Source organism: Mastomys coucha, unplaced genomic scaffold (assembly GCF_008632895.1).
Source record: "Mastomys coucha isolate ucsf_1 unplaced genomic scaffold, UCSF_Mcou_1 pScaffold22, whole genome shotgun sequence".
Classification (NCBI taxonomy): domain Eukaryota; kingdom Metazoa; phylum Chordata; class Mammalia; order Rodentia; family Muridae; genus Mastomys; species Mastomys coucha.
The window spans coordinates 12230949-12258881 of record NW_022196905.1 but is presented as its reverse complement, the minus strand read 5'-3'; the positions used below and the strand labels follow the sequence as shown (position 1 = coordinate 12258881).

Below are 27933 nucleotides of genomic sequence, written 5' to 3'. Positions count from 1 at the left end.
GGTTTTGTGTACCAACTTGACACAGGCTGGAGTTATCACAGAGAAGTGAGCTTCAGTTGGGGAAGTGCCTCCATGAGATCCAGCTGTGGGGCATTTTCTCAACTAGTGATCAAGGGGGTAGGGTCCCTTGTGGGTGGTGTCATCCCTGGGCTGGAAGTCTTGGGTTCTATAAGAGAGCAGGCTGAGCAAGCCAGGAAAAGCAAGCCAGTAAGGAACATCCCTCCATGGCTTCTGCATCAGCTCCTGCTTCCTGACCTGCTTGAGTTTCAGTCCTGACTTTCTTTGGTGGTGAACGGCAATGTGGAAGTATAAGCTGAATAAACCCTTTCCTCCCCAACTTGCTTTTTGGTCATGATGTTTGTGCAGGAATAGAAACCCTGACTAAGACACATGGCTACATCAGAGTGTTAAAGGATAGCAGTTGCTCTCGCAGAACCACTGGGCTTATAGAACTTAGTCTGCATTTCATGGGTTATATACTGATCTGCAACATCAGCCGTTGCTATCATGGGCCTCAATGTACCCCAAAATTTAAAGACCACCTGGTGCAATATTTGCTTCCTACTTTATGAATATGGAGGGTGGTCTGTAGGCATGGGCAAAGTTGTAGCAACAGACTCTCAATGTACTCAGCAGTACAACAAAGATGCAATTCTAATTCAGGCAATGAGGCAAGCTTTTAGTCACACTTCACTAGCACCTACATGCAACACTTTAACAATCAAATGAGATCTACACAGTCTCCCAAGATGTTCTCAGTGGCCTGGTTCCAGACATCTCCAGGAACACGTGGAAAGTAGTTTGGGATGCTTGAATGAACCAGCTGAGGACTTGCATACAGGAATAGGAGCAGCCTTGTAGTTTAGTTGTCCAAAAGATAGCTTTCCAGGGTAGGATAGTGAAATGCAACCTAGTAAATCAGCCATGTGTATGTTGCATGGAACTCGGGAAACCAAGCTGGATTGGGGATCAAGATCTCAGCATCCAACCACAGTCCCACTTGAGAAACCTACCAAGGAGGTCTGCTTCCTGTGCTTCTGTGCTCAAACCACCTGCAGGCATGTGCCATTCTCTGATGCCTACAGAATACATACAATTGTGCCTGCATAGGCTGAGCCAGTTAGACAGACTAAAAGTGGTAGGGATTCACAACAAGCTGGCTGTCTCTTCTGCTTTCATGGGACTAAAACTGTTCAAAGCCTTCCTCATATGTGCATACTACAGTGCCCCTGAAGCCACCCTCTTCTTGACCTTTCTCCCTTATACTCTCACACATTAACACACACACACACACACACACACACACACACACACACATTCTCATTGCTTTTGTGTTTTAATCAGCTTTCTTCCCTTTCATACTTAATTCGCTGTACAACTAGCAATTTATGACAGATTTGTAATCAAATACCCACAGTAAACTCTACTTTCACAATGCCCATCCACATCTTAGCAGTATGGAAATTCCTTTGAAAGCTGTGGCTCTGGTGGTGTGGCTTTCTGCATATCAGACAATGCACAGGAGAATCAGATCCAAATGAACCACTTCCATCATGGGATTAAAAGGGATATACTAAGTCCCAAACACCCCGTGATTACTGAGCCAGCAGTTTAAATGGCTGTCAAGTAAGTTTTGAAAGCCAGAATTTGGTAACTCCCAACCATGCATTCTGATGGCAGTGCTTGGTCTAACTTGATAGATTGGTTCTGAAAACATACACTAATTTTTTTAAAATTCAAAACAGATTCACTTGTTTTAGGGCCTGCACAAACAGAGGGTTAGGAAAGTGGAAACAGCATAAACAATGTTGTTTATATCCAAGCCTGAGAAAACCGCCCCACTCTCCTCCCAAACTACAGGAAGTCTCAGAGCAAGCCCTGTCCATTGAGGTGGACTCTGATGGACCTTCTATGAGATGCACACCATTATTTTCGGACATAGTGACATGAAAGGACCTCACAGTGAGCACACGAAATGAAAGACAAGTCCTTTTCTGACTTGCGATTGAAAAGGGCAGAAATGTCCAGCCACAAATGAGGTCCAAAACCCAGCCACATGAAGACAGCACTAGGGAGACATGAGGAACACTGGACATGTTGCAGTCCTGCTTCACCTCTGACCTCAAGAGAAGGCAGGGGATGGTTCCGACAGCTGTGTTCCGTAGAAGGCCATTATGGAGTCCAGACTTGCCAGCCCCATGCTTCTGAGCAGTGCTTTACAGTCACATTGGACAAGACCTGTTTTCTTCTTCTCTATCTCACCCCAACCCCCCAGGTTGGCTTCCTTTATGCATTTTTTTTTCTTGTTGTTGTAAGAAAACTATATTTAAAAGCAACAGGAAGCTTTTACTTGGGAAGTTGAGGTTTAAGCACTCAGCAGGCAAACAATGACCTGAGAGATAAAGATGCAACGTAAATGGGAGGGAACAGACCTCTGCTAGTTTCCTGCCCAAGTTGACTTGCGAGCATGTGTGAGGCCACGATATGACTAACAGTGCTATTTTGCTTTTATTTACTCCAATTTATTTGTTCCTGTGAGAACCTCTATAAAAACAAAGTGGGGACAAACAATGGAAGCCTGCTCAGCTCCCCCTTGCCAGGGCGTTTATTTTACACACTATCAAATGTTTCCATCAGTGGCCCTCGGCCCGTTCATTCAACTCGGAATCATACCCCAGATCAGATTGCTAAGGAATGGCAGGGACACCTGTGCATGGTCACTGTCATAGAAGGAAACAGAGATAGACAGAGACAGACAGAGAAAGCTGAGGAGGGGTGACCCCTTGGCCATCAGGTCTCCCCACAGACGTGTGGACTGAAATTTTAAGAAAGTTAGCTTGCATGTCCATAGCCTCATTTTATAGCCGTGGCCTCTTTTGGTCCTCTTGCGTGTTAGAGGAGAGCTCTTGAGTTGGGGGTTTGTTTGACCTAGGTCACTGGGAGGTCAAGCTTTTCACCAGTTGTTAACACAAAGCCGCAGCCTCAGAACTCCTCTCCACGCTCTGTCCTCATCTGCAAATGTGCTGTGCTTGTTGGATTTTTCTCAGGTTTTCTGGAGTTAAGAATTCCTTTACTGTGAAGTGGTCTCAGTGACAAATAAGTAGGCCAAGCTCTCTTCAGTGAAACTGTAGAGCTGGGATCTACCAAACGTGGAAAGGTGATGGAGTTTGACTTTTTCATCTGTAAAGGGGCTTTTTAAAGGATTATTTTAAACCAGTTGAACAGATCACTTTATTCCTTTATTGGACTTCAAGGAATGCTGTCTTTTAAGCAGTTTTGTGCATTCCAAACTATATATTTTTGCCACTCTGAAAGAGATCAATATTTATTCAGATTGATTTGTAAGATTTACATGTGAAAAAATAGATACAATTGGATCAAATATAAAACCAAAACTAATTCTGTCAACTCCCATGAAAGTCAATGAAACCAAAATAAATTTAGCAGATTTCATCTACCTACATTTGAGAATTGTTTTACTTCATTATTTCGTATAAACCTACTGAGCAGAAATTTGCTTAACTCTCACCCAAGCTTCCCTAACTGAGACAATAAGACTCTCTATGGAATATTTTGCACTTGAATATTATCAACAGGACAGCATATGGCAGTTTATCTTCATCCTCTTTGTAGGCTAAAATTAGCACAATGCTCTAGCAACCCTCTGCACTTGACTGGGACCACAGTGAAATTCTCGGCAATGCCATTGTATGCTCCACATCTTGCCAGCTTCCAACATTTAAGCAAATTGGCTGAGAGTTCAGATTAACAATTGTTGATACATCTTAGTGCAATACAACCCCTGAGAGGCACCAGCTAGAGGAATCGGTATAAAAAAATCCTCCTTTCATGTGCCTAAGCTTCAAAACAATTCAAATCTTTACCCAGGGTGCTGTACCAAGTGGGATGCTCACAAGCTTCAAGAGGCAAGACACTTGCTTTCCTAGTTAGCTAAGGCTGGCTCTGCGACCTGTGCACCAGAGTTGGTTTGTTAAAAACCCTTTGCTGTAACAATTAAATATCTGTTTTCTGAGGACCAAGTGAATGGGGCTGCCCAGAGTAGAGTGTATTCTCTATGCAGGCAAGTGAGCACTGGCTAGATCTTTAAAAGGATTACACCACAAACAATGATTCTTAAAAACAATGAAATGGCTTCAAATAATACATCCCTTTTAGCAGGGCTGCAGCAGTGTAATCTTCTCAAATAGGAAAAAAAAAAAACATCAGGAAGAATTAACTTTGGAAACATGAATTTGGCAGGTAAGCCACTGGGGTCTGTTTATTTTAGAAAAAGGAAACCTCTGCAGGGCTCTCCACTCATGTATTGATTAAGGCAGATGTTACAGCAGCAAGGTTCTGTAGTAGTATTTACTAAACAAAACCAGACTGAATTTTCTCTCACTCCTGTGTACTAAGAAGATTTATTGAGTTGCTACCAGTAGATTAATTCCAAAACTACAAACAACTATGGTATTGCCAACTGATTTTTATCAATAGACAAATCATTTATAAATTAAATTTAACATATTCTTTTTTTTCCCCAGTGTTGGGGACTGGACTCAAAGTCTTAGGGAATGCTGTTAGGCAAATATTAAAATGAGCGCAGCCCCAGCCCATTTTTATTTTATTATTTTTAAGACAGGGTCTCAATGTGTAGCACTGGCTGGCTAGGAACGCACTTGATCCACCAGGTTGAACTTGAACTCACAGAAATCCACTTGCTTCTGCTTCCATAATGCTAAGATTAAAGGTGTGAGCCAACACATCTGGCCACTGTCAGTTCTTGAAAGGAGCAACAGGAAAAGCTGATTTCTCCAAAGTGCATCTCCAGTGACTGCCCTGATGGTTCTCAGGTTGTGCTGTTTTGCAAAAGGAAGAAAAGCATGTAGACCCCACAGACGGCAAAGCTATGTGATCTAACTAAGATCATCTTGCATACGGTGTAGTGTATCCATCTGTCCCTGTCATTCCAGACCCACATGCACTTCCTACACAGAGCATATTACATGGAGTGGGGGACACGGAATACAAGTTCCAAGAGATGCCGGGCAGTGGTGGTGCACGCCTTTAATCCCAGCACTGGGAGGCAGAGGCAGGCGGCTTTCAGAGTTCAGGGCCAGCCTGGTCTACAGAGTGAGTTCCAGGACAGCCAGGGCTACACAGAGAAACCCTGTCTCAAACAAACAAACAAAAAACAAAAAATAAAAACCAATTCCAAGAGACTTCAGTAGTAACCACAAAGCTCTTCCATATTTTCTATCTAATCAACAGGCTGAGATGCACAGGAGCTTCCTCTTCCATATCTGTACATATAGGAAGGACATCCCCAATATTACCTTGCTCCCAGCTATTCACAAAAGGCTTGAGATGTGCAATGCTTGTCTTTCTGCCACTGCCAATGCTAACTTAGATTCAGAAATTCTCCTCCTTGATCGAGAAGTTCTGTAGAATGCCCTGGCCTTCTTGCCAGTTTCAACTTTACATGAAACTTGTACTTGAGGGTCTTCATTTTACTTAGGTTAGAATTTCCAATTTGCTTCTTGGTGTCTCAGTATTTCAGAATGACATTAACTGCCCAGCATCTTTTATTTACAGAATAAATTATATCCCAGGAAACTTACATGACTTGCCTGACCTAGAGCAAATGAAACTTGAAGCCCAATGACACTAAACTTCAGAATATACCATGAAAGCTCCAGAAATATCTGGAAATTTCCCAACATGAAAGCTGCATAAACAGCTATTTAAAATAGAAATCGAGGAGTCAGGCATGGTATATGGTACCTGCTTCTAATACCAGCACTCTGATGGCTGAGTGTAGGCCATTTAAGAAAAATAATATCTTATGTACATAATCCGGCTACAAACCCTTTAATCTACAATGGTGTCCTGCCTGCAAGATACACTACTGCAGCGATGGCACAGATTTTGTTGGAGTAACCAACCAAGTTGATTTAAGGCACACTCCATGAGATAAAATACAGAAACAACACTGCTTGGGTGATCAAGAACTTGAGACCAGATAGCCCGTGAACCTAGGGAAAAACTAAATACTACTGTTTTACTAAAAGAATGTAGTAATAAAACAACTCACAACATCATTCTGCTGTACTCATAGATCAGGGCCTTGCTCAACAACCATCAGAGAAGCTTCCTCCTGCAGCAGATGGGAACAGAGAGCACCGCCCAACAATTCGCAGAGAAGTGGAGTTTCCTATTTTATCGAAACCTATTTTATCTTATTGCTGTCCCTTAGAAGCCTGTTTGTTTTCTAATGAGAGACAGAAAGGGATTGTGGAAAGGAATTATGAGAAGATGGAAGGGAAACCAAAATCAGGATATATCGTATGAAAAAATTATTTTTAATAAAAGAAAAAATTAAAAAGAAAGAAGGATGTTTCAAAAGAACCTTAATCAATTTATTATTAACCTCAATATAAATAAATATAGAAATTGACCATAAAGGTCTGATCTGATGGCAATATAAGAACTACATTTTTCTTTCTAATTTTTATTTATTTATCTATTTATTAGTATTTGACTGAGTGACAAACATTAAAATAGTGCTTTAGTTGTGGAATAGGGACAGATCTAACCAAAATATCTTTCTTCTCAGAAATTCATAGAATCTTTTTAATTTCTTACCTAAAGGAATATATAATACTATATAAAGATGTATAGATTTTGTATATAAAAAAAGCAAACATGGCAAAGTAGCAAACTTAGGGTACATTATGGGTGTTTTAGTGTATTTTTCATCTTATTTTTCTGCATGCATGAAAATACTTATAGTGAGAAAATGCTAACAAGTAGCATATGTGAAAGTCTCCACACCACGATCCATGAATCTATGTTTCCCATTTTTCATCTAGCAGCCTAAGCTTTCTGTAAGGATCCCTAGACCCTCTTACTGCAGGATACCTCCCTGGAATAGAGATCACACTTCAGTGTAAGAAATTCTCTTAGAAAACAGACAGAATTGTTAAGAAAATGTCTATAATCTATACGCCTTTGAAGGGGAATGGTGTACAGCCAGTATTAAAAAAAAAAAAATCCAAGCACAACTGTATCATGATAAAAATGGTTAGGAAAGGTAATTTAAATCATCAAAGTAAGAAGTGAGGCATGCCTACATCATAACTTGGCCACAGCACTGTACATCTGTGGACGAGCAAGAGAAGACAGAAACAACAAGGTCAGGAAAACAGGAGTGGGCGGTTTGCATCACCAATCGAGTAGTGGGAAGAAGTGCTAAAGTTGATTGGCTATAAACAAGTAGACACCTCCCTATAAGTCTAGTTTTGACTTCCCATATCCTCCTGGAATCAAGCTGTTTCATTCTCAATAGACTAGAGATATTTGGAACCTTATTCCCTACCTAACCTGGTCTTTAAGATGTATATATATACATATATATATATATATATATATATGTGTATATATATACATATATATACACTATATATTATATATTTAATTATATAACATATATATGTGATACATATATATGTATAAACACACACATATAATATATAATTTGCTAAAGTTTATCTGTTACACTAACTATCCTAAATATTTACCAAGTAACCATTGGTATTCTGAAATTCAAAGTTCTGATACTTCCCAATAACCTCCTCAAGGACAGGTGAGACCAGACTGTAAAAAGGACTTTGCTGTTGAGCAAATCCATTTCTAATCTTAACATGGCTCCTCCAAAGACACTGTCTTCCCCCATGCCATAGGACAACAGAAGTCACCCAGCCCTAGCCCAAGCTGGCAATCAAAAGAGGGATCACCATTGGATGTATCACCCTGTCTGGCACCGTGAAGCTCATTTACTGACAGATCTTTTAATATAGAGTGTAGAGAAAACAGGAGCAGTTTATTTCTCTAAAGGACTCATGGATCTAGATCTCTTCTGTGTTAGTCACCTTCTCATTGCCTCCTCAGGCCAGAACAATGGGCTAGAAAGTCCCTTGAGAGAAAATGGAGTCCTGTATAAGTAGAAATCTCAACAGCCCAAGACTAGAGTGACCTCCATCCTAACAGGCAAGATGTTCAAGCAATCCTGCATAAAATGAAGACACACTGGCATAGCACCAGATTCTCAATGCTTTCCCTCATACACAGATGAATAACCGATGCTAATGAGAGCTTCTCTCTCCACAGAGAAAAGTAAAATAGAGACTGCTGGTGGTCATGCATGTGATGCTTACCTCACAACGGATATCACCACACTGCCATCTAGATTTTAATCTTGGCACCCTTACCGGTAGGTACAAAGAATACCTCCATTTTATGGGTAGGTTTGGGCTGTTCTCTGGCCAAATGAGTTAAACTGCTTCATGTTAGAGCCTCATTTGTTAGAAGCCTGTTTACCATGAGGACAGACAAGCAGAAGGCTGCTTCCATTCTGACTGTGTGCTAACCACCCTCTAGAGGTCTTGGAGAGAACCCGCATTGAAAGACATAAGAGGTGACAAGAAAAAACAGCATCAGAAAAATATATTTGCTCAGGACATTTCATAATTTAGGGATGAGGGGGAGAAGCAAACACTGGGTTATAAATTCCTTGAAGGTGGGGGTTAGTCTTATTTGCCATTACTATCCCAGGATTAGCATTAACAGGATTACAGCTGTTCTGTAGAAAGTTCTCTGTGTCTGAGCAAATGAATGAGCATATGAAAGAATACAACACGTCCCACTGGGCAGTAAGCTCTCCTTACTCTTCCCCCTAGAGAGCATCCTGCATCCATCCTCCTTTCCAAGGAAAGAAACAACCAGAAGACCAGGAGACACATTTCAAAGATGGATGAGTATTTGTTATCTATTTCTTAATCTAGAACAAGAATGAGGAGTGAGGTTGACAAGCCAGTGCAAATCCAGCCCAACTATTGTCCAACTTACACATAAGCAATTCTCTCTCCCCCATAAAATAGATATGGATATCTGTCCTACTTAAAGCATGGTGGTGTAGAATGACAAATTGAAAAGTAGCTTTTTTTAAAATTCCCATCATATAGCATTGTTTGTGGCATGTATTAGGTGGTGTATAAAAATATATTAAGCAACAGGATCACTTCAAAAAGGTGCTTTGTCTCTGTATCTAAATCCCAGGTCATAAGACCCCTTTTTTTTTTCCCTTAAAGGCTCAACATTATTATGACTGAACTCAATGGAGAAAAGGAAGCTAACCTCAGGTAAATGTCATTTACTCTTCAGGTTAACACTGTAATTATCATATCTGATGCATAGCAAAATAAAGAAGACTGTCAGTCAATGGGAAGCAGAATTGATGGAGTGAGAGAGGAGCTGGGGTTACTAGGCGTGAACAGCAAGCCAACGAAGGAACGGCCAGTCCTTGAGTCTTGTTCCCCTACTCTCTGTTCTTCCTCCCAGGATCCCAGAAGTCAGGCTGAGAAACAGCAGCGTCATTGCTGTCCTCTTGCTCTGCTGAGATAGGAACCTGGATTAGTTCTAGCTGGCTACAACTCAGCCCAGATAAGTCCCGGGCAGCGGTGATAGGCAGCAGGAAGGAATTTGAGGAAGTGACAAGAAATGCCTGCCACTCACCATAAAGCAAGCTTCCCACAAAGTGGTCTGGGAGGTGACATGGTGACGGATGCTCAGAAAAATGCAGATAAATGCAGGATAGTGAGGTGGCCACAAACAATTCACACCCTTGCCAAACCCTTAGTCAGCCAGTGTGGCAAGACAGAGGACAGCCTCTCCCCACCACACATGCATTTCTCCCTCATCCAGCTGTGAGGCCCAGGTGCCCTTCTGCAATGGCGCCAGGATACCTGAAGCACCAGGCTCATTCGGCTTTTTTTTTCTAAAGTGTCAATTCAGAATCAACAGCAGTCCTTGGGATGTCATTCCTACAGTGTTCCAGGTTGCTCTCTTCCTGTGTCTAAGAAGGATACCTACCGTGGTCATAAAATAACCTTGCAGTGCTGTCATCTGCCGAGCAATGGACATCACAATAACCTGAGATGGCATCTGCCATTGCCAATGTTTCCATTGCTCTTTGTGGTTGTTCTATACTAAAGTGGAAGTCAGGAAGCAGTTATTTCCCGACAAAGTTTATAAATAGAGAGACGGGACAAAGGAGAACAGGACTCTTCCGATGTTTTTGTAAGACAGGAAGAAAGGAAGAAATCTCCTTTGATTACATATGATACAACTTTCTCTCTTGATATTTTTAATTTTCACTCAGATTACCTGCTCTTAGTAAAATCTATCTGGTATGTGTTGAAGACAACCATTAAAAATTGTATTTTGAGATAGACTACAAGGTCAAACAGTTTAATAAAAGGTATATGCTATGTTCTTTTTTAAATGTTTATTTTACACATACACACACACACACACACATATGAGTGCTGTGCCTTGACACACATTAGAAGAGGGCATCAGATCCCATTACAGATGGCTGTGAGCCACCATGTTGTTGCTGGGATTTGAACTCAGGTCCTCTAGAAGAGAAGTCAGTGCTCTTAACCACTGAGCCATCTCTCCAGCCCCTCTATATTCTTAAATAGTACTAGATAGATAGACTGTATAAAAAGAAGGCACTGGTCTACATCTCAGCTATAGCACCAATGACAACATCCCATAATATTTCAGGCTCTGACCTCTGATTGAAATTCTGCTATTTCAAACTGCCCTAACCTTTTATGTAAAGAGAAATTCAAGTCACTAGTATGCCATAGACTTCCTGGGGGTCACAGTAGTTAGCAGACCATATGTCCAAGAGAAATATTTCATTCCAGTACATTTTTACTCAGAACTCTTTGAAAGCACACCAAATAGGAAACAATTAGAATTACATTTACTTACCATCAAATATTAGCATTAAATTATTAGTTGTATTAGTAACTTCCATTTATATTAAACTTGCAAATTATACATACCCTTATTTTCATTCTATGAGCATCTTAATTTTTTCCCTGCATGCATATCTAATCATTTGCTTACCTCTTATCACTCCAGGAACCTAGAGTTCTTAATTCCGTGGATTTCCACAGGGCAAGAATCTAGGCCACTGTTTATGCACGGAAATCAATTCAGCCATCACTATACTCTGCATCAAAATAACATTTTAAGAGCAAAAGTTGAAGCTACTGGCATTGAGCCAAAGTACTCCTGCACTAAATGAAAAGTGCAGTGGGGGTTTAAAAAGCAAATAAGGCAGGCCATTGAGGGTTGATGTCCCACCAACTGGGAATCCCTAATGGCTCCAAGTTTCTGGATTTAAACCTGGAACTAAGATACTTCGCCAGAGAAAAGTGCCAATTACCACACACACACACACACACACACACACATGCACATACAAACACACATGTGCACGCACATGTGTGCAAGTGCCGTGCACTGATGGAATGCCTTCTGCAAATGCTCAGTGGATCAGTATTATCTCTTCGCTCCTAGTGAAATAACACTAAGCAATCACACTTTTACGTTTTAATTAGAACCAGAAAGAGCACCGTTATTCAGTTGCATGGTTTTTTTAAACAATATCTTCATCTGTGAAACACAATCTTATAATATCATGATAGTTTCAAAAGAACTCATATTACTGAGCATCATAAATCATAGGAACAGTGCTGGATTCTCCTAAGACTACATTCGTTCTACTACCTATACCATTGGCAGATTAGAACAATTGGTGCAAATGTACATTAAAAAGCTATAAAAAGCTTTTTACCCAAATCCTTTCCCCACTGCCGAAATAAAGGCAAATAAAGGAAAACTAGCAAAAGATATATATTTTTAGGAACACTTACCATAGCAAATAGGATATTTACATCCTGCAACAGAGCATTTTCCTTAAACTACTATTTATAATCCTTATCAGCCCAAAAGCAAGAGGGCTATCAAGTCAGATCTCTTCTGGAAAAGAGTCAAGGTCAACAAGAACTCGAATTTTCTGTATCTTTAAGTAGTGATTGCTACTGACTTTCAACTGAGCAATAAATTCGCAGTCTGCCAAACGTTCCCAAGGATCAGGTGATCCAAAAGCTATCAGAGCATATGGCCATTGCTAGGTAATCAAGCCATCAAATTATGATTTGAGTACACTTACTTACAGAAGCAAACACCAGTGGATTCTGAATGACTATTGCCCTGCCACTCCCGTCATGAGAGCAACAAGAAGGGGGAAGTATGTGAGAATACTTACTAGACTATCTCACCAGAAATGACACGTCCCCTAAAGAGCATGGTTCCATATAATGAAATGGGTTTTTTCCCTTTTTCCAAGTCAGCAGAGCATGGCTTTGACTGTGCTATCCAGGTTCCTGAACCTAGATCCCTCTCTTGGCTTAAAAAAGCAACTCTAAAGTTATGTTCATATCTACCTAGCACTACTCCTTTAAACCAGTGTGCCACCACATTTAAAAAAAAAATGATTCATTTTAACTTGAGAGGTGCTAGAAGTTGCTCAGTTTGTTCAATTCTAGAACATCTGATATTTACAGCAGAAGCTACGTAGTTCTTTTAAATCTGTCACAAGGCTCACTGATGTCAACAGGAGCTGTGCGTTTAGATCAAGGTAGCAAAGGGCTCCTTTGCCATCTTTGACTTAAAGATTAAAAATAGAGCCTGTTCTAGCTACAGAGTAAGAATACATTAAAGCTGAGGCTTCCATCTGAAGATGAAAATTGAACCTAAGGGCTGTAACTGGAATCTAAGACAGTGGCCCCGATCCACAGCCTGCAAACTTCAATTGTGAAAGAGCAAACCGAGAAAAAAATTAATAAAGAGTGCAGCAAATATTCTTGATGTAAAAAGTGATGCGCCCGTCTGTCTCTTGGTGCATAACCTGTAACAGTTCATCTTTTAGTCAAGCCATCCGCTCACACTTTCCCAAGCTCACTCACTCCTAAGAGCATGGAGACACCTAGAAACAAAGGAAAGGACAATCCTTCCAAAAGCACCGAAATCCTTCACCTGCGAATACAACCAGCCCGAAAAGCCAAAGACTCTAAGCATATGAAACACTATGTTCAAACAGAACTTTCCATATAGACATTCTAAGTCCCAGGGATAAAGTTCGAGTCAAATACTACTTCAATATTTTAAAAAGTGTGATCCTTTTTTTCTTTAACATTTTGACACACACACACACACACACACACACACACACACACAATGTAATTGGTTTGATCAGCAGGCAAAACCATATACCATCTCTATCCTGGATTTTACTAGACTTGGGGAGGTAATTTGAAGATTCAGCCTAAAAGCCAACGTTGTAGGCAGGAAGTGGATGAGGCTGTGCAGCCCTGGGATGTGCATCTGTTGGGAGTCCATGGGGTAAAGCATTGACTCCAGGATATTCAGGAAACACTCATCCGCCAGTTGTCAAGCAGGGGGGAGGTCACATAATTTTCTGAGCAGTAAACTGATGAAATGAGTCACTGAATTCCCATGAGAGCTTCACCAGTCTCTTTCTTTCTGCCCAGGCCCTGGATGGACCCCAACAACAAAGCCAGAGTCTTCTCCATGATACTGCAGTACAGAGGGGCAGCAGGGAGCTTGGAGAACACCCCGAGGAAGAGCTGAAAAGAGTCAGTAATGCCCATTAGGGTATGGAGAAAAGGCAGCTGGCTCTCTGGGTGGTCCTTTTCTAGAGAGCTACACAATGAGGTTGGGTGTGGTGGTGTAGGCCTTAATTCTCAGCACATGGTATGCAGAGGCAGGCCAATTTCTGTGAAAATTCAAGGCCAGCCTGGGCTACAGAATGAGTTCCAAGACAGCCAATGCAATGTACAGAGACACTGTCTCAAAACAAAACAAAACAAAAACCAAAACCAAAAAACAGAAGAGAAATAGGAGAGGGAGAGATGGCTAGGCAGGTAAAGGCACTTGCCACCAAGCTTGACATCCTGAGTCCAATCTCAGAAAACCCACATGGTAAAAAGAGAGAATGAATGGACTCAAACAATTAGTTCTCTGCCCTCCACATACACACCAAGGTGAACACACTATTACCCTGACAAAAAAAGTAAGAGTGAAAACATTAAGAAGAAAGTGTGGAAGGAAACCGAGGTGGAAAGGGAGTTCACAATGAAATCCTTGCATCCCACAGTCTGAGATCTTGGTGTCATTTCTGACCTGTCACCACGTGTGCATGGTATCTCAGCCTACTCCAGCCCTTCCCCACTTCCAGACTCATCTTCTGCTTTAGTGCAGCCTTTGTACATTTGAATTGACAGGCTACTGCCAGCCTTCCTTGATCTCTCCTTTACTGGGTCCTGAATTGAGCCACAATTAGATTGTATTAAGGGGCACCTGATTGCTTCTTGAACAAGTACCAGAGGTGTTAGGAACCTTTTGGGGACCTTTCTTTCTGAGTGTTCTCACCTCTCAGGTCTCCAGTCAAATGCATCCTTCCTTCTATCCTGCCTGACGGGTGCTCCTGCTGTCAGTTCCTATGTTACACTGTGTAACTGCCTTTATGCAAAGGCATACTTGCCTCTCACACTCTATGCATCTGTCCCATCTTCACATCAGAAACTCACTCCATTATAGGAGCTAGACGGGCAATCATGTTTATCTCCCTAGGGCCAATTCTGAGAAATGAAGTAGTTGCCAAAAACAAAGACATGAGTGAAGGACCAATGTGTGAGTTCCACTCAGGCTTGACAAGAATGCCTGCCAAAGACGGAAGCCAGGCTGTACCCAGATCAGTGGGACCACGTCTTTGTTAGTCCCCTTCATGACACTGAGTTTGTTCATTCCTACACCTTCTCTGGCTCTAAGTGAGCTCTTGGCTCTCCTACTCAACCTTCAGAATGCTCACATCTTACCACATGGTTGGCATGTACAATCCATGTTCACTTTGTGCTCACTAAATTAGTGAACAAACCAGGTTTGGTAGTGCACACCTTTAATACCAGCACTTGGGACACAGAAGCAGTCAGATCTCTGAGTTCTGGGCTAGCCTGGTCTACAGCAAAAGTTCCAAGATGGCCAAGGATACACAAAGAAATTTTCTCTTGAAAAAAACAAAACAAAACAAAAAATGTGAACACGACTGTTTTCACCCCTCCTACATTTGGCAATACTGGTTCCTAAGCTTCAAATCCACAGTATCAAACAATTCCATCTATTTGTGTTAAAATTTATTCCTTTAATGGAAGTAGATATTCTTGGTGCTAAAATGTTGTAATCTGAAATCTTATAACCCAAATGTTATTGGATAAAGTATTAGCTACAGATTTTCCCTTTTAAAGATTCCTAAGATGCCTCTCAGCATCTCAGTCTCGCTGGCTCCATTAACCTGTCTCTAGGGAACAGAGTGACAAGAATGCTCTTATACCTTTGCCTGGCCCCAGGTAGACAGAGAAGAACTTGAAGTGTGAAGCTGACACTCCATGAAATGATCAGAAGGCAATAGACAAGTGGGAAAGCCCTCCTGGTATCACAAGATAATGAACACCTTAGTTACATTAAGACAATGGCCGACCAAGACAATTGGCACATTGAGACAGCATGGCAACTGTAAAGGTGTGACTGAGTGTGAGGTGCACACCTAGTCATGTCAAGGAATCACATAGTTATGGGGTGATTTTACATTTGTAGCACTGAGGTAGGAGGTGAGGGGATTAGAAGAAGTCATGCAGATGTTGAGAGTATCTCTGGTCCTCACACAGGGCTCCCTGAGAGAGGACATAGGGAGAATTTCTTTCTGATATCAACTCCTGTCATTCTGATACTATAAATCTTGTAGCATATTATGTTTAATACATGTGACAGGGTGTTAGATCAGTGGTAAATTAACTGCCAATTTCTAGCTACTATACATTATTGTATATTACATATTCTTCTGTCTCACTTGAAGACTAGCAACTTCTCCTCGGTGTCTTTCTTTCAAGAATGGGGCCCATGCCAGACTGAGCTCTATCTGTGCTGCTGAGAATGACTTTGATTTTGTGTCCTTTCACCTCCCCAATGCTGGAATGAAAGGCATGCATGACAGTACAACACCCAGCTTCATGCGGTGCTGGCAGTGGAGCCCAGAGCTTCATAAATACTAGGTAAGCACTCTTCCAATCAAGCTCCAATCTCAGTACCAAGACTCAAGGGCAGAGTCAGCCGAAACAAGTGAAGTTCTGTATAGAGCACATTGATCAAAAACTGACTCTTCAGTAACAAATCTATAGAGAAATTAGATATTTTATGCATTTTCTCTTTTATTCCATTTCCTTAAAAATATATGCTGACTGTCTAGGATATTTTTAGGTCAACTTTACACAATCTAGACTCATTTGAGAAGAGGGACTCTTAGTTGAGAAATTGCCTCCATAAGATGTACCTGTAGGCAAGTCAGTAGTGTATTTTCTAATTTACTGATTGATGGAGGAGAACACAGGCCACTGGAGGCAGTGCAACCCCTGGGGTTACAAGAAAGCAGTCTTATCAAGCCTTGGGGAGAAAGCTAACATGCAGCACTATCCCATGGCTTCTGCTTCAGTTTCTGTCTTCAGGTTCATGCCCTGTTCGAGTTCCTGTCTTGATGTCTGTCTGTCAGGGCTGGAGGATGACCCAAGAATGGTAAACTGAAAACTATCCTTTCCTCTGCAAGTTGCTTTTGGTCACAGTCATGATCACAGTTATGGTCACGGTCGTGGTCATGGTCACAGCAATAGAAACCCCAAGACAGTGACTAAATTTGAAGACTTGCTGTAGAGCATCTTGTCTTCTTTTTATGATATAGAACTAAGTAAAAAGGAGTTGAATAGCACCGTTTGTTGTGCACAATGTCTGGAAGGGAATGCCGATGGGTTAATATTGGTAAATGAGAGAAAGCCAAAGTTAATTGTTCTAATCAGATAGAATGCTTTCAGGTTAAGTAATTATGGAAAATTATCTGCAAGACTGAACTAAACCACAAAGCCAGACACAGACAAAACCCAACTTCACCAACTATACTTCAGGGACCAATCAATACAAGAGGCAGACAACGTCTACATCTTTTTAAGGAAACTGCTTGGCATAAATTTATTGTTTGGGGTGGTGGTGGTGTTTGGTGGTGTTGTTTTTGGCTAGGCCAACAGCCAAAATCCCTACTCCCATACTTAATCAATGCTAGCATTCATAGGAGGGAAGAGCGATGAACTTGGGGACAGCTAAATATCACATCCCAGGGGAGGAAACTGTATCTGCTACTAGGAAGGGCAAAGGGCATAAGGGCATCCTCCTAGCGTAAGCATTGTTACTCTTCTTCCTGCTTCAGAATTCACCCCGCACTGCTGTGGCTGACTCCACCCATTAAGAGGCAGGGTACAGTGTTCGGGAGCGCAAGTAGGCAGAATGAAGAATCACATATAGAATGCTTTATCATTCTACCCAACTACCATTGACTTCTGAAGTAGTTTCCCATTAATTCTTTCCCTGATTGGGCCCCCAAACTGCATCGTTGGGACAAGTGGTATTTTGGTATCTATTTACACTTTGACAGATTTCGGTGTGAAATTAGCTCTCTGGCACCCAGAAGCAATCAGTCTGGAATGGGAATATAGTGCATTTGAGGTTTAAAAGCAGTCCTCTTTAATAAGAAAGTATCCATTCATAGCTATCTCACAGCAGCTGTGCAGGGCACAGGAGCCTTAAAGATGATGAATGCGCAGTCCCTTGCAAGGAAGCCTGGGAAGGATGACCCATAAACTGCTCATCTCGACATATGGTAAAGAACAAGAACATAAGATCCTGGAAGAGAGCTGAGGAGGGTCAGATGCTCCACCCTAGGGCTTGGGGGATAAGTCCTGCAGATAATGCTTCAGCTCTCTGACCAGGAGCCTCTACAGTTAGAACTCGAGGGATATAACTAACTAGAACTAGAAAGATCATTGTCTTAATCCAAGTCTCACTAATCTCTAATTGGAATCTGTATTTCCTTCAAGGCTGTATGCAGGCAAGTTAAAAAACCCCACAACTTTTAGCAGTCCCCATGACTTGTTCCTGGTGGCAGTCATATTACGTATGTGCCTGCTACAAAGAGTATCACATACTTTACATCCATCACCGCTTCAAAAGTGGATTACACAAAGGGATTACTGATAGACTTTATTAGTGAATGGATATTAAAGACAGCACTTACATAGTTATATTAGAAAATTTCAAGTAATGGGACTTCAATACAAGTAGTGCCCCCATCTAATCCTGCATATTTTAATATATTAGTAAAAAATATTACTCTGTCAAAGTTATCTACTGGCTTTATTGGCCTGCCAAAGGGACTCAACCAAGATGTCAAAATCCCCTGAAGAAGGTCAGTATGAATTGACAGCCAGGTAACTAATGGTAACTAAGAAAAGATGAACCCTAGTCTCAGACTGGTTCCCCAGGGCTGGGCCATCAGTACACTGAGGACTCAACACAGCCAAAGCTTCCAAGAATACCCAGTACTCAGTGACCATTTCACTACCATGTGCAAGAACAACCAGTACTTAGCGACCATCTCACTACCATGTGCAAGAACACCCAGTACTCAGTGACCATTTCACTACCATGCGCAAGAACACCCAGTACTCAGTGACCATTTCACTACCATGTGCAAGAACACCCAGTACTTACTTAGTGACCATTTCATTACCATGTGCTTGATTTTCCTGGTAGCACACACAAGCTTCCTAAGGACAAACACAATGAATGACCTGCTCATCCCTGCAGCTCACACCTGACACCCAGGAAGAACTTAATCATCTTTGAAGAATTGACTAGAATATATACCTTTACACCTCGGTCCCTAAATACAGCTCCTGATAATGTTTTGATGTGTCTGCAGGACAGACCATAATTCTAAGCTCTCTTTTTCTCCTTGGGCTATGTTAAAGGGACATGTTTCTAATATTAACTTCCTCACTTGTATCATGCTAAGAATGACATGGTGTGGAGAATCTATACCTGGAACAATGGATTCTCTCCTCATTTATTTTTCTTGAGGAGAAACTACACTATGGGTTTAAACTGTGCCAAGTGGCCTTGAAACATTCAAGAGAGCCAACCTAAAGAACAAGTTTCCTTCTTTCTTTCTTCCTTTCTTTCTTTCTTCCTTTCTTTCTTTCTTTCTTTCCTTCTCTTTCTTTCCTTCTCTTTTTTTCCCCAGTTTAAGACCCAGAGCAGAGTTACAGGGGAAGGAGAAAGAGAAAAGAAAAGCCTTACCCAGGGATTGTATTGAATAATTAGAACTTTAGACCTGATATTTTAAAGCTAAGGGAAACACTTTTATTATTTGCATAAAACAGTAAAATTCATTTCATTAATGAGTGCCAAAAATATTCTCTCCACACAAGGTGTTTTTTGGGAAATACCTTAAAGCTTGGGAAAGACCAGATTATTATAAGTATAAATAAAAGACCCACCACAGTAGAAAATACACTGTGCTCTTGTTGGACCACCTATGCTTTTCTAAGCAAGAAGTACTCTTTAATTTACAGAAGAGAAAAACAAAGCAGTAGATTCCTCTTTTAAAAGGAGGTTACAAAGCTGGTTACAAAGCTAGAGGATACATTGATCTAAGAGAATATTAGTGATCCTTTACCATTCTGTTTTACCTTATTGAAAAATAGTGCACGATTCTCAGAAGACAAAGTAACCAGAAAATTCACAGAGTTTGTGTATGATACTAGAGTTTGTAAGCCATGCTACGACCCTTGCCCCTTAAAAGCAACAGCAACACAACACCAATGTGCAACTTGCAGCAGTAACTGTCTACTCTTATAACACAGGCCACTGTCAGCAGCAAGTCCTGTGATGTCACATACTAAGCACCCTATTCAATCCAAACCAGAAGTAAAATAGAACAGTGTCTCGAAAGACACATTTAATTAATAGTATCTCTTCTACATTGCAAAAATTCAGATATAGAACCTGGTAAGAAATACAGACTGAGTTCACACATAAATAAAAATGAACAATCAACAAGAAGCTAAGAAATGGCCCTGTTGACTAATGTCCTGTCTTGGCCAGTCGAGGGTCAGACCCATTCAAGCCCAATCACAGGGGAATGGAAGCAGTAGAGGTCAATCAAAGGCAAGCTGAAACTTCAGCGATCTAACTGACCTTCAGAGCTCGGGACAAATTGCTATCAGTCAATGTCAACTAATGACAGGAGCTCTTTGGCTAATCAATTGTTCTAAAAATGATCAAGAAAACTACTCACAGGACAGCTCATTTTCACATCAATGCCTGTGAAGTATGAAAAGCTCATTTTTTTTGAGTTTTTAATAAGCTCATAAGTAAAGCAGTTACTTGGTAACAGAGGTCACCTTACAGAGAAAGACAGAACCTTTGTCTGTCTTTCACATATTCTTTTATTACCATATTATAGTAAAAAATACGCCATGGATATGCCAGAGGGCTACATAATAAAGTAGGTAACATTCCATTCACTTTTGAGACGGAGATCTGTTAAAGAGAACTCTGTTGGTCTGTCCATATTCCAAGTGCATTTTTTGGTTGTTTAAGATGAAAAACAATGACCTCCAGTTTACCAGAGACATTTTCTAATAGGCAGGAGATGTCCTTCTAGTGAAAATGCTTACAGACAAGTTCATGCCATATAAGTTACTGCTTCAGATGGTGAAGAAATGTTTCTTTAAGGTACTCTGCTTTTGTGATGTATAAATCAAGCAAACAGAGCAAAGAGAAGGATCAGTCACATAGCTGGGTCAGCAAAAGAAAAAGAAAGCACCACCAGGGGTTCTTGGGAAAACAACTCTCCACACAGCTAATCTATCCTGTCTGAAAAGTTAATAACATGGTCTCTCTGATAACGGGTATTTGTAGAGAATAATAACTTCCTCTTTTTTTTTTATACCTGACTTTTCCCACCAGAAATTTCCTATCCTGTCTGTCACTACACGTAAAGGCCTGGACTTAATCTGCACTGGAGTAGCAAGTATAGACAAAGTAACAGAGTGGTCACAAGTTGGGGGTCAGAGTCTGTGGGCACAATTATGTTTTACTTTGTACTTTTCTCAAAAGTGTTTTAATTAAACTACATCAGAGAGTCAGAGAGCCATTGACATACAAGGAGACCCAGGAGAGAAGCAATACTTAAGGAGCAAGTGAGAACAAATATGATCAGTCAGTCATTTCCCTAACAGACTAATGAAGCAAAGAAAGGAAGAAGGAAAGAGAGAAAGGAAGGAAGAAAAGACAGAGGAAGGAAGGATAGAGGGAAGGGAGAAATAAAGGAAGAAAGAAAGAAGGGAAGCAAGAAAGGAAGGAAAGAAGGAAGAAAGAAAGAATTATTAAGTGTTTCTTCGTTTTCTAAGTTAAGAATATTTCATTTTTAAAATCAATTGAATTTTTTTAAAGATAGCTGTTTCTAAACAAGCCATACTAACTTAATATTTTCATCTGAAAGACTGCAAACAGAGAACAGTTTCAGATTACAACCTAAATCTGAGTTGCTACGGCACTTTTTCAAATTAAAATATCTTCTGTGGCCTCAACCACTCTCAAGTTGTCCATAGGAAAGAAATGAAGAAGGGAGGGTAACACTTAAGCCAAGCCATAATTGGAAGTATGTGAAAAATGAAGTGTCAGTTTGGTCAATAAAGGGCAAAGGTCAGGGGGAAGTGCAGCCCCAACTCTGTGCGAAATGTGCTCATTAAGACATCCAATCAGAGAGCTCCTTCTCACCTATCCCTTTATTCGCCGGACAGCTGACTGTTTCAAATGCGTGGGTTTGAGCTGTTATTACTTCTCTTCTTCATGTAAAAAGGCGAGCTGGTATATAAATCCTTGCTCAGTCATCTGGAACACAATGTGGCCCTTCCCCGCCTCCCTCTCTGTCTCCCACCCCCTCTCCCACAACTCTGCCTGCTGGCCTCACTACTCTGAACAAATGCCTAGAAATTCCCTGCGCTAATACAGAGACCTGCCCTCTGCCTCTGTTGCCTGGACTCATACAAAAGCTGGGTGGAGGGGATGAGGGCAGTGGGAGGCATCACAGCTATTGACACTGTAAGATACAGAAACAGCACTGCTTGTTAGTTACGTCCTCTTTACAGAGACAAGCTGTTTTCAGCCTTTGTGTTTTTCAGTGGCCCGGTTGTTGATTGGAGCCCTGCTCCCAAAGAAAGTTTTTTTTTTTCATTTTATTTATTTTTATTTTATGTACGTTGGTGATTTGACTGACTACATGTCCCACTGAACAGGAGTGAGCTGCCATGTGGGTGCTGGGAATTGAACCTGGGTCCTCAGGAAGACCAGCCAGTGTTCATAACCGCTGAGCCATCTCTCCAGCCCTTCACAAGTAGGTTTTAGAGTCTCCAGTAATCATTGAACTCCTTTCAGGTTGAAATGTTTCTCAACAAATTCCAGTGTCAAAAAGTACTTTTTCTTTAGACACACACACACACACACACACACACACACACACACAGGGAAATCTGATGAGCTTTAAATGAGAAATATTCTGCCTTGTCTTCTATGCTCTTGCTCTGGATTCAGGAAGTCTTTGAAGGTGGGAAGCAGTACAGGCTCTTAATACAGAATACAAATGAATCATATCAATCACAGTGCTCCCTCTGGAACTCCACAGTCATTGCTCCTCTTAGAATACAAAGCTAGCTCCTCACTCTCCAGCTCACCAACTCCACCCATTCCAGAGCTCAGCACCTGACCAGTACAGGCACAGGAGAAGGTCTGACAAACAGCCTACTTTCCTAATCACAAGGCACATGAAGATACTGTATGGAATAATACATGGCAGGAACTTAGGTTCGGAGGCCACACCAACAGCGTTGAGCCTCCATTCACATACCAACCAATATATGACCTTTACGTGACCTCTTAGTTTCTCTGTTCCCCCATGACCTAATCCACATGATGAAGGAATGGAAAGACCCGCCTACCTAACCAAAACCCCTTGTATCCTGTGCTATTATTTCTATCATCGGCTAGGCAGCACTCTTGACTTTGGAGACATGTCCAAACTCATAATTCTGCCAATCATTACTAAAGCTGCTTGTGAGGCAGAATGGCTGCAGCAAGGAGTTTGGATCTAGTAGGAAGAAACACTAGGTTGGCTAGGCATTCTGCTCCAAACTACTTCCTACAATAGGGCTGTGCTTTATTCAGCAGGACAACCATGCAATGAAAGATACAAGAGACATGAAAATGGACACCCGCCAGTGTGTACCATCTACAAGCACACCACACAGGAGTGCTGAGGACACCCCGTTCTAATGCACTTGCGCAGCCCAAAGTAGAAGGTCTCAGGGTTGACTTTGACTGTGACCTTCTTGTATATCTCCTCCACTTCCTGTTTCTCCTGCAAAATGGGAAGCTAGCAAAGAGCCAAGGGGATAAAACAGAATTCACTCTAATGTCTTTGGAAATTCTTTCAAGGAAGTTACAGAACAGTCAAAAAAAAAAAATCAATGTCATAGCAACAACAACAGAACCCCCAGCCAAACAACAGACATGAAGCCCTCCCTTCTAAAAACAAGTTTTAAGGGGCTTCACCATTGGAATCAATTTCCAGAAATGGGTCATGAGTGTTAATGTTAAATGAAAGCAGTGGATATAGGAAGAGTTGTCATGATAAATAATTTCAATAGTCATGGTTTAAATAGGAAGTGTCCCCTCAAAAGGTTCATGTGTTAAATGTTTGGCTGTCCGCTGATGGGCACTGGAAAAGTAAATGGACACGAAGACTTAAACCTCATCAATGGAGTGATCCATTGACAGATCCACAGTTGGATGGATGATTTGGAGATGTGGCTTTGTGAAGGAAGTTGGTCACAGGGCTATGTCCTATACCTTATTCTGTCCTGTCTTTCTGCCTCCTGTCTACCATCAAGTGACACACTGCTACCCCTCATGCCCCACCATGTTTAGCTTCATCACACCCACACATGCTCAGATACAAGGGAGGTGCAAGTGAGCAGACTTTTGTCAAGGTTTCCACCCTAGAAGAAGTGAGCCAAAATAAAATAAATTCTTTAAGGCATTGTTTCAAGATGATTTGACACAGCAACAAAAGTCTAACATGGACTTGTGCAAATCATGAATTATCATTGAGTCCCTGAATCAAAACATATTTGGTATCTTCATAATTATAGACTTTATCCATAATTTCTTTTGAATGCCTACACTTCTATTTATTTATCCTTATGCAAAATTCATCTTGAAATTATTTCATTGATTATAAGTTATTAATGTGAAAAAGATCAAGTGTTAGAAAATTGCCAAAATTGCCAGAGCTCTAAGAAAGTTATTGTACTTCCTGAATGTATCAGGAAGTTAAGATTTTTCTAGATGACTTACTTTCTTGCAGGTTCGAAAAATACAGGACTCATATCAAATGTACATAGGTGTTTAGTACCATACTGTGCAGAAGACAGACTATTTAACAGACAGCCAATGCTTACGGGACTTTTTATATGTCTGTCGCCCATCTGAGAGTCTATCTACCCATTTATGTATTTTGTTTCATGGCTACCCTAATGAACTGATGAAAAAAATTAACAATAAGTTCAATTTGAATAATGTAGTGAAGAAAGTTTTGAAATGTGCCCTGTTCCTGCCTGTGAACGAAACACCTCTTTGGGAATGTTCTTGACAGATTTAGTTATTTCTATTTGGGTATGGATGAGGGCATATTTATGGATTTATAAATCTTTTTAAGAGGGCTGTTATTTATCCAGTTGACTAAAATGGACTCAAACTGTGTAAATAACTATTTAGGACATGTACGATGAGCCAGACGCTGGCACTGCTCTCACTCCTGTGCCTGCCAGAAGAGGCAGAAAGGAAAAGCATGCAGATGCCACTGTGCACAGTTAATCCGGATGCTGCACAAAAGCTCAGCTCCACAGGTCTCAGGGATAAGAAAACAGGTTTAGGAGGGTCCTGGTTAGCATGGAAATGCCCGCACACAAGTTGTGTTAGCAACAATTTCAGGCATCATTCTGCATTCAGCAGGAATAACCTCATGGTGCCAAAGAAAAGCCACCGGGAAATGACGGAAAACTAAAGGTCTACCTCCTCTTCCTGCTGCTACAAGTTGAGTGAGAGGCAGGGTTCAGCACAGAAAACTACGTGTGCTCTCGGTGGGGGTAACCAGCTTTGGAGCTTTTGTCTACGGATGAGGGAAGAGGGTGGGATGAGAAGAGTCTTACATGCAGGAAACTTTTGGCATGGGTTTCCTGCACAGGAACCTCCGCATCCTGAACCTTATCTACCTTATATTGACGTCCTCTGCTTTGTCTGGCACCAGGGTTGATGTTAGTAGTTTTTTGAAATTTTAAAATTTACTTTTATTTACATGTTTGGGTATGTGCCAGCTCATCTGTATGTGTTGAGTCCTCAAGGAAGCCAGAAAAGGGTGTCAGGTTCCCTGGACCCAGAGATCCAGGAGGTTATGAGAAGTTTAATATGGATGCTGGGAATGGAACCCAGGTCTTCTGCCAGGGCATCCGTGCTCTGAAACACTTGAGCCATGTCTCCAAGCCCAGGGTTGCTTTCAAGTGATTCAGTCAAGATCATCCGAAGGAGGTACGTAAAATGAAACAGCAGGAATGGAAAGCCAGTCACATGCAGGGCTTGCGGCTCCTGGAGATAAGTGCTTGCCACTCTCTGGGCTTTGGGACATCCATCACTGGTCCAATGTAAGAAACATGCAAACTCCTAATTTCTGGTCCCAGCTATGGGCAGAGGGGGTAGAGCGGGCAGGGGATAGCACTGGATCTTTGTCCTTTCAAAATTCCTGATTGTGTTTGGGAAAACTTGTGCATTCCAGTCCTAAATTCTAGCACACTTCCTCAGTCAGTAAGCTTTTATGTCTCTGGTAAATGACCCACTGATCCTTAGATGATACATGTTTTTTAAAAGCAAGAAATGAAAGCAAAAATGAAACAAACAAAACACTAGGCTGTGACCCCTGTAGCAGCTCTGGGCTGTAGGAAAAAGAATTTAGATTGCATTTACACCTTTTTGAGAACCCAGAATGTAAAGTGGAATTGTTCAGATAGAAAGTGCTGACACTACCCTCGCTCTGAACAGGTGATGCTATAACACATACAGGCACACTTGGAAGAGAAAAAGAAAGGCCTCTTGGATTTATGCTGCATATCATTTTCCAGTAAAAGTCAGAGGTCAGAGGTTACCTGCTTCTACCTCAGCTCTGGGCTGGCTTACTATTCCAGGCTCCATTTTTACTAGGCTTCTACTTCTGATGAAGTCAGCAAAAACTGTTTTTGAACAATAAAATGTCTCTAATGTTAAATTTGCAGAAGTTATTTCTGGGGCGGGGGAAACACATATACCTTAAAAAAAAAAAACAGTTACAAGACCAACTGAATAACCCCAGTAAAAAAATGATCACAAAATCAAATTTTAAAGTTGCACCTACTGTGGACTCAGGGGCACCTTCAGTCTTTCATAGTCAGATGCAAACTTCTCGCCTTTAATTTCATTAATTGCACACAAAATCCTTAAGGGCCTGGGCCTCCTCCAAAACATTTAGATATTGAGTCTCCTTGTTGCTGAAGACTACTATGATGTTTAAGCTTTATTTCTTACTAGTTATCACAAAACGTGCATGCCAATCAACACCCCCCCACACAATGTAGACAAAAGTATGCATCCAAAGAGCGACACAAAGTAAGTGGATCCCCTCCTGTATCTAAGCTGGCTTTGCAATGAAGCTAAACCTCAAGGAGAGTCAAATAAATAAAACCAGAAAAAAGTGGCCTCAGTGCAGAGGGAAACCTACCATAGGTTGCCAAATTGCTTTCTAAGAATTACCCCCAACACACACATACTCTACTTTTGGTAATGCTGGGATCAAACTGAGGGCCACATGCATGCACCACTGAATTAGGTGGCCAGCTCTTTCTAGAATCTTAAGATGTTGTTTATTTAGACTTTCTAAAAATCTTTAGACAGTGTTTATTTGGACTCTTGTTGGAGGTTTCTTCCTGATCCCTTGAGAAGGCCCAAGGATGCCACACCAAGTTCCTAGGACCATGCTATCTGTGCACATCTGAATTCCTCCTTTATTTCTCTAATCTTGCCTCAGTTGATTCATGAAGGTGACCAGGTGATAGGCAACTGGAATGGCCCTGAAGAATCAGGCCAGAGACTGAACAAGATGAACAGACTCTCACAGTATTTATGCTGTCAGAGAAGCTCTATGAATAATAACTGACTTTCTGTACCCTTGACCACAAAGCAAGAAGCAAGGGAGAATGAGAACACCTCTCCTACCTTGCTCACTGCTGTTATCCCCACTGTGTGAAGTGTGGCCACCGCTGGAAGGGCCCGGGGTTCCTCCTGAACGAGTGGATGCCGTGTCATCATGGTCTCTATTCCAAGAGGGCTGTGGGGCACAAACGAGACAACTGAGTAAAAGCCATCTGTAGACAGGGTGTGATCTCATCAGACAAGGACAAACTAGGGAGGTCTACAGGGACATCATGCCACCATTCCCAATCTTCAAAACTGGTCCTAGCTCAGGGCTGCATAGGTATGAAAAACTGCCAGTTTCAGCTCCCAGATTATAATAGTCAGTCCATAAGTAATTGCATGCTTTATTAACAAGGAAACTACTTCAGACAAAGGGGGCATTGCTAATCCTTGAGTCTAACTATATCTTAGCTCTCTACTACACTAAAAATGACAAGTGGGAGTACTGGTCTCTAACACTGTGTTCCCAGAAGCCTCTGCTTCATTCTAGGAGACAAACCTGTCAGGGCTTTCAAGATCTCACAATCTGACCTGGTCCATAATAGCTAGTGTGTCAGCTGTTTGCCTGATGGTACACCACAAATGGACCAGGCACAGAGACAAAAAGGAAAAGCTAACAATAGGTTCACATGGACTGAGTACACTCAGCCCCATGCCGAGCCTTCTTGTACTATTGAACAGAAAACAGATGTTGCTTCTTATCACTGGGTGCAT

At 41.4% G+C, this 27933-nt stretch overlaps 1 protein-coding gene across 3 annotated transcripts in view; it reads right to left on the bottom strand.

Annotated features, from left to right (window-relative positions):
• Positions 1–27933, bottom strand: part of Meis1 (Meis homeobox 1) — a 140844-nt gene that overhangs the window by 80863 nt on the left and 32048 nt on the right. For all 3 annotated transcript variants that reach the window (XM_031342251.1, XM_031342249.1, XM_031342250.1), the window contains one exon: positions 27241–27352. In XM_031342251.1, the coding sequence (XP_031198111.1) occupies positions 27241–27352 (112 nt within the window). The remainder of the gene's footprint in view (positions 1–27240; positions 27353–27933) is intronic.